Source organism: Artemia sp. Qi Xiang Cuo, chromosome 3 (genome assembly GCF_049724085.1).
Source record: "Artemia sp. Qi Xiang Cuo chromosome 3, ASM4972408v1, whole genome shotgun sequence".
NCBI classification, from domain to species: Eukaryota; Metazoa; Arthropoda; class Branchiopoda; order Anostraca; family Artemiidae; genus Artemia; species Artemia sp. Qi Xiang Cuo.
In genome coordinates this window covers 74,663,831-74,678,916 of record NC_142796.1, presented here as the reverse complement: position 1 = coordinate 74,678,916, position 15,086 = coordinate 74,663,831, and the positions used below count along the sequence as shown (strand labels likewise).

The 15,086-nt window shown below is 34.0% G+C and overlaps 2 protein-coding genes across 2 annotated transcripts in view; one reads left to right on the top strand and one right to left on the bottom strand.

Annotated features, from left to right (window-relative positions):
• The window catches only part of Pop5 (POP5 ribonuclease P/MRP subunit), a 30,744-nt gene extending 30,267 nt beyond the window's left edge, over positions 1-477 (top strand). The window contains exon 4 of the mRNA XM_089086568.1: positions 359-477. Within this exon, the coding sequence (XP_088942694.1) occupies positions 359-424 (66 nt within the window). The 3' untranslated portion in view covers positions 425-477. The remainder of the gene's footprint in view (positions 1-358) is intronic.
• A 513-nt stretch (positions 478-990) lies between these two features.
• On the bottom strand, positions 991-14,265 carry LOC148954521 (mitochondrial import inner membrane translocase subunit Tim22). The gene is made up of 3 exons (XM_089086314.1): positions 14,192-14,265; positions 7,470-7,754; positions 991-1,196 (listed from the first exon to the last, which is right to left on the bottom strand). Exons 2-3 carry the CDS (start codon positions 7,678-7,680, stop codon positions 991-993), a joined length of 417 nt encoding a protein of 138 aa, XP_088942440.1. The 5' UTR covers positions 7,681-7,754; positions 14,192-14,265.
• Positions 14,266-15,086: the final 821 nt, after the last annotated feature.

Genomic DNA, 15,086 nt, shown 5'->3' with positions numbered 1-15,086 from the left:
AACTGTACCTCCTTGATTAAACAAAAACCGTTGTCAAGGTCAAATCTATCAGGGTGAGGCAATGAATCTTGCAGGAACTCCAACCTCTAATTTGAAGCATTGCGTTACCCGAGTAATATTAGTAACGACGTTTTAAGCAAGAAGTTATCTTCAAATGGTTAGGTTCGGCATTTTATGCAAACAGTCCCATTAACTATGTTTTTGGCTAATATCGCCGGGAATCCAAATTGGAATAGACCTACCACTCTTCATTTCAAGTCTTCTGCATTATTGTAAGTAGTTTCAAGTTAGGCAGTTCTTTGCATTTCAGAATTTGTACCTAAAATCTCTAAAAATATACCAGGCATACCACTTCCAGGTTCCCATGCTCGATTGTCTTCTAATAGCAACAGGTAGATTCAAAGCAACCAGAACGGTCTTATAAAACTGAAATGTTAAACAAGTGAAAACCTATGTTAAATTTTTTAGTTGAGACGTTTTTTGTACAAAAGCTTTTTAATAAAAGGTTTGACATAGCCCAATATTTCGTCTGTCTTAATTTATATTACATTTTACCATTCTGAAATGTATTGGATCGTTTGTTGTGTGTTGACCGTTTGACATAACGTTTTTTAATTTTGTAGTTAATTTTTAATTAATTTATTTATCGTTTCGGTATTTTTTTGTTAGCTTTTTTCTTTTTTTACATATGAAGCAAATCTGGTACTATCAGAGCTTGTGATGGCTTTTTTGTAAATAAATATTTTATCTTAAATTATTAAAATTACTTAACTAATCTTAAATTACTATGAATGAGCAAATGAAACTCAAAATGAACAGTAATTAAAATAAATAACCAAGTCACATTTAAAACGGACAGAAATTACCACAAATAAGAATGGGTCTACTACTTCCTAAAACTCTGTAAAAGCTAAGGTTTCATTTGTGCTACGACTCACGTGTAGGTGAGTCAACAGGAAAATGATTACAGACCTTTCTGTTCCCTACTTACTAAAGTTCCTTACTTACCGATTCTATTGTGCATTCAATTCCAGAAAATATTAGACCAAGAACTGCAAAGTTTTTTGCATAGCTCACAGTTGAATGCCTCATATCTCTAAAAATTTCTTTTACGGTTTGATTTTTCCCGTCTATTCCTGTTATTTGTGGATTTACACTTGCAGTGAATAATCCCAAAGCAGCCCCTAGGCCACCACCTGAAAAATAAAATATGAATTTAATGGTCTGGCAAAATTTCCAGTTTTTGCTAATGTTCTAGAGAAGCAAAGGATAGAGTAAATCATATTATAATTACTTTCAAATATCACCCTCATTCAGGAAAATATGACAACTAAAGAAATGTTTAAAAGAGACCACGAAGTAAAAATAATTCTATAAGAGTACTAGTACACTAAAAAAGATAATATTTACTATCACCAAAAATGAAGACTTTTCAAAAAGCACAAAACAAAAAACTTTACTTAGTTGCCCTTACGCTTTGAAAGTTGCATTGACCAAGCAGCATCACGTTATAATATGTTCCTCTAAAAATATTTTATTATAATAAAATATACACTTTGAATCTTTTAATTTATAATAAAAAAGGACTAAATTGGTCAAAAAGAAGAATAACTGGTACTCACTTGACCTGGAAAGTTTACCTTAATGGACCCTTCAGAGATTTTATGAAATCTGGATCCCCGATATTGGTGGCGGAAAGGATTTTCTTAGGAGAAAAAAATTACAAAACGCTACATCTTTATATTAAAAGGAAAAAAAAACTAGTCTAAGGAAAGATCCAAGGGTACGCCAGAAGTCGTTCTCTTTTAACGCCCAATCTTCTCCTACAATTTGGATGCCAGGCTCTTTCCATCAAATGGATTGCATGCTTGCGGTTTAGAGTTTCTTCCGGTTCCACAATGAGAGTGCCATCTTTCTCATGACTCCTCCGATGTGCCCTCTGGTTATACTTTAATGCCTTCAATTCCTTGCTACTGTCTTTATCTGAGTATGCACTATTACATAGATTCTTGTATGTTTTCCTCTTTGCCCAATTAATTCTTTTAAGGAGTTTTAATCCTTCTGAGTATGCATCCCAGTCCTCGGGAGTATTGTTCGCATGGCTTTCCTTAGTAGTTTTCGTGTCAGCTTTTGCTTTTGACTAAGTTCCAAAGTCCACCAATCATTTTCCTGTCCTCCTTCCTTCACTTATGTTAGAGGGTTTGCTTGTCAGAAAGCCTTATTCATGTTTTCCATTAGCCCTTCTCCTACCTTTTCCAGATCCTGTTTATTCTCTTCATACTCTGATGACAGACTTAGTAGTTCTTTAGCTAAAACTTGTTTATCAGCAAGCCAATTGGTTTTTCGCATGTTTCTCATAAGTTTTTTCTCTGTTGAGATATTTTAACTTCAACCATATTAGACCGTGGTCAGAGAATGACCTAATATCACTCATGCGTCATTCTTTTACCAGTTTTTCATACTCTTCTGCTTCTTCTTTCTATAAAAGTTGTTCTCAAGCCCCGATTGCACCATTCAAACTCTCTCTAATTAGGTACTCCATGACCTCAAGACCCTTCCCACTTGTATTTATATTCCCCTATGAGGCGAGGTGCACATTCGCTTCAGCTATTAGAATTGCAGACATCTTAGAATCGCAGACATATTAGAATCGCAGCTGAACAAAACGCTACACATTTATAACCAATCAAATTTTTTATAGCTGTTGCTGCTACATCTCTAGAACAGTGCTTGGATAATATCCAAGTATCTAAGTTTTTGGAATGATAAATATATTTCTTCAAACACATAGTACAATAAAGGATTATCTCAATACTTTGGTCTAAAGGCATAACTTTCCAAGAAAAGTTCCTCTTCACCTGTAAACTTAGTGACGAGATGGTAAAACTTTTGTCTAAAAAAGCGTATCTTGGTCTACCTATTTATCATGACGTTAAGTCGACAGGTATTTTGTTAATAGATGACTTTGCACCAATGTCCAACAAAAGGCTTACGGTATGCTTGTATCTTAAAAAATTTTCGGGTCCGGGTTTCTTTGGCGATGGTTATTCCACACGTGCTGCCTCTCTCTGTCCATTTTGAGCTTTTCATCTGATAACAATAAACGTGCAGTTTGTTCATCGCTTTACCGATTTTCCAAATTTATCCTGCGTGCTCCTTCCTGAAAGCGTACCACAGTAATATTATTGTCAATTGTTTTTACAACAATTGACAACAATTTGTGCTTCTTTTTGTTTGTTTTTATTTTCTATATATCACTCCATTAGTGAAATCATATCTTTTGGTGAGAAACAAAAAGTCATTCATTCAAATTTTTAGCAGTTTAAGGTGCAAAAGCAAAACAGACACTAGCATAAGAGCTGTTTTAACATACCCAAGAATGTCTCTAGGACAATGGTGCTATCATATTACATTTCTTAAAGATTTATCCCTAGTTTTAGTTTCAGCCACATCTACGTTTAACGTAGTTCAAGGACGTCTAGTGTAAGTCTTGAAAGTCTAGTTAAAATAATGTTTTAAGTAAAGTTTTAAGGATAATTTGAAGGTAATTAATTCAAAATTGATATTTACAATTTAGTTAATAATTAGAACCAAAACTACAAACAAAATATTAAACAACAAAAATTATAATATAGTTTAAAATTTTAACGGTCGAGAAAATGTTTATTATTTTAAAGACTAGAAAACTAGATTGACACTTATTCTGAGGAACTTTTCAGATAAAATTAGTAATGAACTTCACCATATTGACTTATAGTTTTCTGCAGTCATGCTAACTCGGGTTCTGATTCGATACTTACAAACAAGCAAAAGTACTCAGAAGGACAATAATCGAATCTATCAGACGTAACTCCTCATCCCCCTAAAAAAAACACAATCGTACGCATGCGGGCGGTAGAATGACCTGAAAAAAACTTCTAGTTTTCTTTTACCAAACTGTGATTGTCCCGTCCTTGTGATGAAATAAAAAAAAGTACCAATTAAAAAAAAAAAAAAAAAAAAAGAAAAAGCTCTCAAACAAATTCTGCGGACAAATGATGACAGATTGCCAAAGATTGTCTTTTTTGGCTAACCATCTAGGGCCCATCGAAAAGCAGGTCGTTCTTAAGTTGGATGGAAGGAGGGGACAAGTAAGGTCTAAGGGAAATTGGAAATTCTTGGAAGGGCGTAAAGAAAGAGGCTTTAAATAGATTGCAATGATCTTTGATATCTTTTATGTTCATCTTTAAAAATTGATATCTTTTATGTTCACTGTTAAACCATAACTAGAAATCTAAATCGACACGTTCTTTTAATCGACGTAATTTTCTCCCAAAATGTATCGTTTGGTCATGGTGATAGATCTGTAGATTGTTCATCATCATGTAAGTTCAATAAGTAAGATCACCATCATGACTCATCGAATCTCAAGTGACAGGTCACTATGGCGTTCATTATGCCACATCCAATGAAGGTATTCAGCTGCATAGCTTGTAATGAATCAGATAGTTCATATACGAAAGTAATGTCCTCATAAGCATTAGTTGGAAAATAAAGTCGAAACGAGTCATGGCACTAAGAATCCCATGGTACTTCAATTTCGGTGTTGGCACATAGAATATCTAAACTGGCCACTTCATTCAGACGAGCAACAACTTCTAGAACAACATTCAACAGAGCTTTGAGCGACCCTGATCTGGCAGATCACGTGGTTTCTGACAGACCCTTAAGATGAAGCCAAAAACTGAAGTGCTTGGGTCCCCGATGAAAAAGTTATTTATTTACTGTTACTGATGCACCAAACATGTGCCGCGTTTAAGAGCTTAAATTACAGCAATTTTTTACAATAAAGTTACCTCTGTGGGCTAAGCATCTGAGGTATGTAATATTTCTTCCTAGATTCCTGAAAATATGAGCTGGTCTTTCCTCAAAGCACCCCTTATGTTGCTTAAATTTCACAATGTTGCAATACCATCTAATTTTCATTGATAAGAACCTTCAGCAATTCTCTTATAATTCGTTCTGCAAGATTAACTCCTTTCTTTGAATCACAATCAGCAAGGGTGAGTAGGCACTCTACAGCAGCTCTGTCTCCTGTTTCTATCAACGTATCGGATATCAACATCCAAACACCCTTCATGGCTGACAGGGGGTGTTTCGTCTGCCTCAAGAATTCAGCCTCATTAGCTTTTTCAACAGTTTTTGGGCCAGCTCTGTTACAACAGTAGCAATTGGTTAATGTTAGCCAAAACCCGACATATAGTTATTGACATTTAACCTTTCTCTGCCTTTCCATCCAATTGTCCATTTCGATGTTGTGCCTCAAAAGAAAATTGGTAAGCTCACGTAATTTTTCTGTCATGATTCTTGCGGCGAAATTCAAGTCCTTCTTGTTTTTACCTAGAGCGGTGGTTAAACCTATTACCATGTATGTAATGTGATGCATCTTTCCCTTTCTTTTTCTGACTCGATACTTTTGTCTAGGTATTTTTGAAGACCACGCTGCCTTTCTATGACGAACAAATAAAAGTTCAATAGGGGTAAATCCTTTTATTAGATAGTAAAAACAATTTTACCGCAACAGTCGTGCGACCATTTGATAGAAACTGAATTATGAGCATTCCAGCCTTGACGCCTTTATTGTACATTTTCTTCCATGTCCTAGTTCTCACAAGGAATAAAAAGATTTGCATCTATGTTCACGTCCAGGCTCAGTTAAGAAAAGCAAATTGGAAAATAGTACCTGGGCTTGTATCAATTTCTAACAAAGTGCGATTTGTATTTGGAACTCTGGACCTAGATTTCCTTATTTGTCAGGAAATTGATTTTTGGGCTGAAAGGGTCCAAGTTCAATAACTTCAGCTTTTTATGGAGTTCAAAAGATTTTTGTTCTTGATCCCAAGATTATGCTTGACTCAAAAGACTCTAGTTCACTATAATATTTGGCTTCAGATTCGCCTTTTTCTTTTACATTTTCTGAGAAAAGAATTTCTCTGACTAACTAATAGGCTTATTTCCGTTCTCCCTCAATGATCCAGCACCTGTATTGCTGCGTTTAAGTAGTGACTAACGGAATCCGACTTAACTTCACGGGTCAGTTGTTTTGCTACCATAGATCCTTTAATAATATATGGCGAATTCAAGAAAACACACGCTTTTTAAAAACACAAAACCAACCCAAAAAACCACAAAAATCCCTTAACTAGCTTGAAGAAAATAAAAACTAATTTACAATGCTATCAATGGCCTCATATTGAATAGCCTCATATCCGTCATAATATTGGTAGCTTTTAGCATACAACTTAAAAACTATATAAAAAAAAACTCAAGCAAGCTCAATTTCAGTAAAGCGATAGTTTTTCGGAATTCTAGAATTATTAGTAAATATCAAGAGTCACCAATAATTTCAAAATCATAAATTTCCTAAATCCTGGTAAAGATAAATCCCTAGTTACTCGCCAAAGAGGGGTCTATCAAATACCATGCAATTGTGGCAAATACTATGTAGGTAGAACTCACCAGAATTTGGAGAAACGCATACAACAGCATAAAGATGATATTACCAAAGCTCTAAATTCTAATATTGCTACTGTTTCATTTGATTCTGCTTTAGGCAGCCATGTATTTGAAAATCCTAGCCACAAAATACTTTTTGATGAATCCCTTATTAGCAATGACCTAGGCATAAAACAGGTAGTTCGAGAAGCAACTGAAATCAGACTGAAGATTAATAATAATATTTACTTAAACAAGGACTTGGGGGAATATACACCAAATCCTCTATACATAAATTTAATTAAAAATGATCTTACAAAATATAAAAAAAAACAATAGACATTAACACAGAGCCACTCACAAAAAGACATTTAAGGCTAGCTGCCAAAAAGGCTGGATTAGCAATAAGTATGTGTTATTAAAATATTGTTCTTTCATTTCAATGAATCGCCTTGTTTTACCTCACTTTTTATCAGTCCTGGCTGAACTATGCTGAAGTAAGGATGCTGGGACTGTTTCAAAAATTTTTGGCGTTTTAGTTTTATTGGTTGCATATTGTTGTGAGTGGTCCTTCTTTTATATATTTTTGTCTTGCTGAGGACGGCCCTTGGACATAGGACCGAAATATTCATTCAAATTATCTTCACTGTCTTACAAAAAGAATTTCCCATTGTTCTTCTTGTTTGTGATGGAAAGGCAGTGTGGTCTTCATCCCTATTTTCTAAAGACTTCCTCTATTATGCCACTATTTCTTGAGGATATTTTATCTCTCTAGGTCCACTACAAACTCCGTTTTAGGCCATTAGCAACAGAAGTATTTATCCACTGATCACTAATTTCTTAGGAAATAAAATAATGAAATACTATCAACCAGAGTTATTACAAAATGCTAAAATAATGTCCATCCTTGATGGTGACTTTGAGTGAATTTTGATACCTATATGCACTTCTAATACTAGTAAGTCTATGTAAAAATTGTCCACTAATATACTTGCCTAAAACAAAAGACACTGAAGCTTTGAAGGGGCAGCTTTCAAACACCATCTCCACTCTCTTTTCATCATTGGTTTTTATGGCAACCGGGCCACAAGTTCTTGGAATCACAATATTCTCTCTTAATCTAGTATTATTTCCCACAAAGTATCGAGCAAGGGCATCAATGTCAGATGCTGAAAGCCTGTTATTTGTTTCCTGGTTGCTTTGCATTTTCCAATTTAACAGTTAGTAACTGTCTATCTTTTGTAAATCAAGTTTAGACTACACAACTGATAAACAGATACCTGAAAGAGAAATAGTTTATTGCTAAAATTATTTTTATAGCCAAATATTGTGGTGATCAAAGATCCTTTCCAAAAAGGCTATGAATACTAATTTGGATGACATGACATTGTTGTAGCACTATTTTTGCAAATAACATAGTAATAATTACCAGGGTTTTAATTTCAATATAATTGGTTTCATATAAATAATTGTGGTAGTTCTGACATAATCCTAAAGGTAGAGATATCACACAGAAAACTTCAAGGCATGGACTATGTTTGTTTACCCCCTCATCACCATCTCGTCTGAATTTTTGTTGGTTGTGTTTTTTATTTCTACTTTTACCTGACCATAATTTACAGTTCTATTGTACAGGTTATAAATTAATTAACTAATTAATAGCAGAGACTTGTTACAATTCTTGTCAAAGATTGTTAACAGTCCAATAAATTCTAGTTCTTATGGAACTACTAAGAGCTAGTCAGCATATTGCTAAAAATTGCAGTAAAATCAGTAGAATTGTTTTAAAATTATACTTTTTCTAGGCAAGAATCAAAACATTACACACTTGAAAAATATTGAGCCCATGTGAGATCATCAAACTAATAACACACAATTTTCATCATGACAAGTATATTTCACTTCTTTCTTACTGTCACGTGGACATATTTTATAGGTCAAATTAGTTTGTGAAAAAAGACTTTGGGCAACTGAGACAATCTGGGTACTCTGTATCAAACACCACAATGCTGGTTTCGCATTTTGCCTCTTTTTTCTTTTCCCTGTTTGAGTTTTCTCATTCCTTGCCATCTTTCCAGCATTCACACTGAGGCTTTTACAATACTGACCCATTTATACTTTCCCATATCCAGAGGACAATACAAGACACAAAAATTATCTAGAATTCTCAGAATATAGCAAAACATAAAGCTAATAAAAACTACATTGATCATAGTCAATGTTTAATAACTTTGAAACAAATAGATCATGTACCCTAGGCCAAAAAAATTACAATGTATGCCAATTTTACCAATAGGTCATAAGTATACACAGATATTAAATTACATGGCTAGAGACCCAAATTGAGCCTGAAACTCCCCCAACAGTACATTCATCTGCCAAGGTTTTGGCAGAAAAGTAGACAGGTTTTGCTCTCAAACTGGACTGATACTTATCAAGCAAACACCTTGGGCCAGTGGGACAAAAGAAGGACAACTAGAAAATACATAGCCTATGCAGCACTTCCAACCAATTTACAAAACAAAATTCTGATCAACTTCAAAACTTATAGGGCAAGGCCCTTGGAGCAAGTGGACATATTTTCAGATACATATGTCCTTTTTGAGTCCCCAAACTTCCCCAAGAAAATTACCTAATTCTGCTTGAGACTTGATGGGCACATGACTACTGTCAAGCGGAAACCCCCAAATAGTTTCACTACTGCCTTTCTTTGATCAGGGTGGCAGGATACTTCATAGTTTCTAATGATTAAAAACCCTCAAATCATGAAATTTTAAAGCTTGCTAGTACCTGGGCAGTACAAACCAGTGGTCTAGCATTTTCTGGGGAAAAGTCCATTGGGTACAGGCAGTGGTGTCATTGGAGTAGCCCCACCACATTTGTTTGACCCCCCGGCTCCCCTGTTGATTCTTTGATATTTTTATTTACAAAGGGCTTTTCAGGGACTTTCATTGAAGAAATTGGAAAAACAACAAAACCATATCCCCTTAGATTTTTAAAAATACACTTTTGCCCTCCCCCTTAGTGTCTATGAATTAACATAACTAGGTGTAGGTGTCTATCTAAAAAAAATTGTCAAGCAAATCTCATCACTTCAGACATTTTCATCACTTCCCAAACAATCTACCACAGATTCACTGACATAGGTCAATCAAATATTATCCAAGCAACTTTCATCTACTTCTTTATAGTCTACAGCTAGTTGGCTTGGTAAATTTACAAATATTGCCACTCAACAGCCTGTGTTGGATCTCAAACACACCTTGCAAGTGGATGTCAAATGCTGTTTCCTATTTAGAATCAATATCATAATGATGTTTCTCATCTTGCATAGAGCCTTATTTTCTAAGGATGGTGATTTATTAGTAAAATTATTATTAAAAATAATACACAAAAATATGGATGATAATTTTTTTTTACTGATTATTTAAAATTGGCCCACACTTTAAAGTGCAATTCAAAATTTTAGTTCTTCCACAGAAAAGCATGAAAAACTTACCACAAAAAATCTGATGTTCAATTACATTTGATAAGAGCAAGCTGCATGCCCATTTTTATTGAGTTACATATAAAATACAAGCTGCTCATAATTATACAGGCTAGGTAGAGAGAGGCATTTGTCAATTGAAACCAAATTTTGAACATCACATCTTTAATAGCAATATTTACTTGACAGTAAGTAGTAAGATATTAGTAAAAATCATGGAAAAATAGAGATGTGAATCACAGAACAATCAAGGGACAGGGTGTTCTTTTAGTGTAAAAAAAAAAGTTAAAAAGAATAGGAAGATAGGTCTACAAACTACAATAAAAATAGTGGATACAACTGCACTGACAATGGACAAGTATGCATTTAAAACACAGGCACTTGTGAAAAATAAGGAAGATTTAGGTGCTCTTTTGACAGACCATACAACAAACAGTAAACTGTACAAAAAGTGTGGTTTGATCCCACTTTCCAAGGCTATAATAAAACAAATGTTAAATGGCTAAGCTATCTTTTCTGGGTGAAGGATAAACTGCCAAAGATTATGCTTTTACCTATCTATCTGGGACTGAAAAAAAAAGAGTTGTCCCCATATGATGTCAGAAAAGGTAATAGAACTATATGGAGGAGTGAAAAGAAAAGCTTTGAATAGATTGGGGCATCTGCAGTTAGGTTGGCCTCAGGTGGCTTGGTGCTTTAGTGAGGTGTTAGCAGTAATAGTAGTAAGATGGTCATCCAAGCCATGAATTCAAGAATGGGATGCAGCCAATGCATTGGCTCAACATTTTCACCAATCACTACCTACAGGATAATACCTTATTTGCTGGACAATGCAATTTAAGGTAATGATAAAACCATGGATAAATTTGCTAGCTAAAAGTTATCCCCCTTAATGTGTTTTTAGCACTCTTTCAAAATTCACTAACTGCTACCATTGTAAGTTCTACCATTGCAAGTATATATATATATATATATATATATATATATATATATATATATATATATATATATATATATATATATATATATATATATATATATATATATATATATATATATATATATATATATATATATATATATATATATATATATATATATATATATATATATATATATATATATATATATATATATTTGCACATTTGTAAAGAATTGCATATAATAAATATGTGACCTAACCTAGGTACCTTTTTTCCCCCTTAAACCCCAAAAAACAACAGTTTAAATATAGTTCCCAGAGTGAGAAACCCCTGAATACTTGTTTATACAACATCAGATAGCATCAAATCTTTGCTTTTGTTGAGTGAATGCCTTCGGTTTTGTGACTGGTTTTTAGAAGTGCCCATATAATGGGAAAGTACCTATATATATATATATATATATATATATATATATATATATATATATATATATATATATATATATATATATTTGCACATTTGTAAAGAATTGCATATAATAAATATGTGACCTAACCTAGGTACCTTTTCCCCCTTTAAACCCCAAAAAACAACAGTTAAATGTAGTTCCCAGAGTGAGAAACCCATGAATGCTTGTTTATACAACATCTGATAACATCAAATCTTTGCTTTTGTTGAGTGGATGCCTTGGGTTTTGTGACTGGTTTTTAGAAGTGCCCATATAATGGGAAAGTACCTATATATATATATATATATATATATATATATATACACATATATATATATATATATATATATATATATATATATATATATATATATATATATATATATATATATATATATATATATATATATATATATATACTACTACTACTAACTACTCATCGCAGCACCAAGCCGCCTGAGGCCAACACAGCTACGCACGCTCCTCCTCCACCCCAATATATACAAAGCCTCCCTTTTTACACCCGCCCACGAAGTTCCCATTTCCTTTAAATCTTTCTTTATGACGTCCTCCCACCCCAGACGGGGATGCCCTGCTTTCCGTTTAGCCCTAGACGGTTTGCCGAAAAGAACAATGTTCGGCAATCTGTCATCCTTCATCCGCACAACATGCCCCAACCACCTCAACCTTTCTTTCATTATAGACCTAGAAAGCGGTATTGAACCACATTTTTCGTAAAGCCTATTGTTTGAAATACAGTCAGTCAGCCGGGTACCCAGAACAATCCTTAAGCAATTTCTCTGGAAAACATCTAGCAAATCTTCATCCGCTTTTCGGAGCGTCCATGCTTCAGAGCCATATTTGATCACTGTAGCTTCTAAGATTCTAATCTTGGTTTGCAGACTTATCTTCCTATTCTTCCAGACTTTTTTTAACTGTGAAAAAACACCCTGAGCCTTGGCTATTCTATTTCTAACATCTTCACTGCTCCCACCGTCTTTACTAATAATACTACCAAGATAAGTGAAACTGCCCACCTGATCAATCTTTTCATTACCCAACATCACCTTTTCATCATCACTTATTCCTAGCCTTAGTGACTTAGTCTTCCTAACATTAATTTTCAAACAAATACTAGCACCCTGAACTCGCAAAACCTCTAAAACTTCATTCATTTTGCTCAAACTATCATCCAGGATGCTTAAATCATCAGCATAATCCAAGTCCAGGAGACTTTTTCCTCTCCATTTGATTCCGTGGTCTCCCATTGCCTTTCTTGTGCTCCTTAAAACAAAGTCCATCAAAATAATGCACATAACCGGGGATAGAACACAACCTGATTGACTCTTGATTTCTTGCTAGAACAACTGCTAACCTCATTTCCCATCTTAACCACAGCAGTGTTATTCTCGTACATAGCACTGATCACTTTAATGTGTTTATCTGGTATACCACACAAAAATAAAACCTTTACTAAAGCTCCTCTATCAACAGAATCAAACGCTTGCTCATAATCTATAAAACTGAGGACCAAAGGTGTTTGAAAACTAATGCACTTTTCAATTATTAACCTGAGAGTGAAAATTAGGCCAACACATCCTCTGCCTTTTCTAAAACCACACTGTTCTTCTCTTAAAACTTTGTCTACAGCATCTCTCAGTTTAAAAAGTATCATATTACTAAGTAATTTGCTACCTACAGAGACCAGACTAATGCCTTGATAATTACCACACTCGCTTTTATTACCTTTCTTATAAAGTGGCTTAATTAAGGTTTTCCTAAAATCGTTAAGTACTTCCCCTTTTTCAAAAATCATATTCATAATCTTCAATAACTTATTTCTAACCACAGAGCCACAATATTTAAGAAACTCATTTACCACCCTATCAGCACCTGGAGCCTTATTATTCTTTTATCCTTTTAGTATTGTTTCTAATTCCTCCTCACAAAACAAATCTTCCTTCACATCCAAGGTATCACACACTTTTTCATTTTCCTCTATATTTTTCCTGCAACTCTATCTTGGTTAAGCAAATTCTCAAAATGTTCGGCCCATCTTGCTTTAGCTTTTGCCTTATCGCTAATTGCCACCCCATTCCTATCTTTAACTGGGACAAGTCCGGATTGACTACTACCTCTCAATTTGTTAACGTGCCAGTACAATATTTTACTATTATGCCATCTAGCTGCATCTTCTAAATCCTCGGCAATTTTATACATGGCCTCCCCTTCACACCTCCTTAGTTCATATTTCAATGCTTTCTCCACTTTCTTTACATTTCTTTTGTTTTCATGTGATCTATCACTCAGATAATTCTTGTACAAGTCCTTTCTCCTTTCTATTAAACTTAAAGCTTTTTCACTTTTATCCTTAGCTGCAGTTCTAGCTTTCTTCCCTAATACACCTTCAGCAACTTCACAAATTATTTTTCTAAAATTATTCCAACCATCTTCCACATTATCAAATTTTAAACTCTCAAGATTAGTATTCAACTGTTCCTGGAAAGTTTCTCTCAAATTCTCATCCTGGAGTCTACTAACATCATAACTTCCTGGGAGTTAATTACTCCTTCCGACATATATATATATATATATATATATATATATATATATATATATATATATATATATATATATATATATATATATATATATTATATCACATAGAAAGTGAATTGTTTAATCACTGGACCTTCTAGGCCTATAGAAATATAGCCTATCATTAGCTTGAATATTTTAACCACACAGAAGACTCACAATTTCGAATGTGGCCAAGTTATAGCTAACAGTGGAGCCTAATCTAAAGCATAAACAATTCATCAATTCATGTCTTCAATATATTTTTTATTTTATTGTCACCTCTTGTCTTCAAGGACGTCAAACCAAATTTTTCAACAGCTGCATTTTTTATTTTCAATTTTGTCTGCTCTATAAATTACTGTCAGGGTTGCCTACTCCTCAATGCCTTGCTCTTTTCGCTAAACATTGACCGTTCATCCCAGTTTTTTATGACCGGCTCCTGAAACGCAGGGGCAGTTTAATTAAAATAGGAAGCTTTTTTAGAAGTGCCAAAATCTTTAGCGTAAAGAGCAAGGTATTGAGGAGGGGGGCAAAATACAGAATAATTTCTATTTGTTTTGAGTTTCAACGTTGCTCCTTACTTTTAGTTAAAAAAAAACTTATTTTTTGAATTTAATCTCTCCGTAGGATCGTCCATTTTTGGAAATATATAGGCCTGGAATAAGGTTGAAAAGTGTTGAATAGAAAAAGAAAGCCCTCGCGCAGAAGCTGAACCAGATCAGTCAAGGATAAGCCCTGTGTCCCGAGAGTATTTGAACTCATAATACGAAAATAAGGGTAAATCAGCATCTAATCTGGTGGATTTGACTTTCAAGTCCACGAGATTATTTTTTTTTCTGAACTTCAAATTCAAAACATTTTTCTGAGAAAAAAGGAAAAAATAAATAAATTGTATTTAAGAATACACTGATTAGGCATGGTAAAATGATAAACTGTAAGGCAAAGAAGAAAATAGAGTTAAATCACAGCAAGCAAAAAACAAAGATTTTACTGGCTGCAATTTACCCCGTTTTTACGTGCAATTTACCGACGAAATACATTTTGGGAAAAGGGGCGAACTTCTAAAGATATATCAGGGAGGAAGTAGATTTAATCAATTGAACGAACTTGTTTTTCTTAAGGGACGGGGACAAAAATAACCAGTAATCTAAAAATTGCTGATACATCAACATTC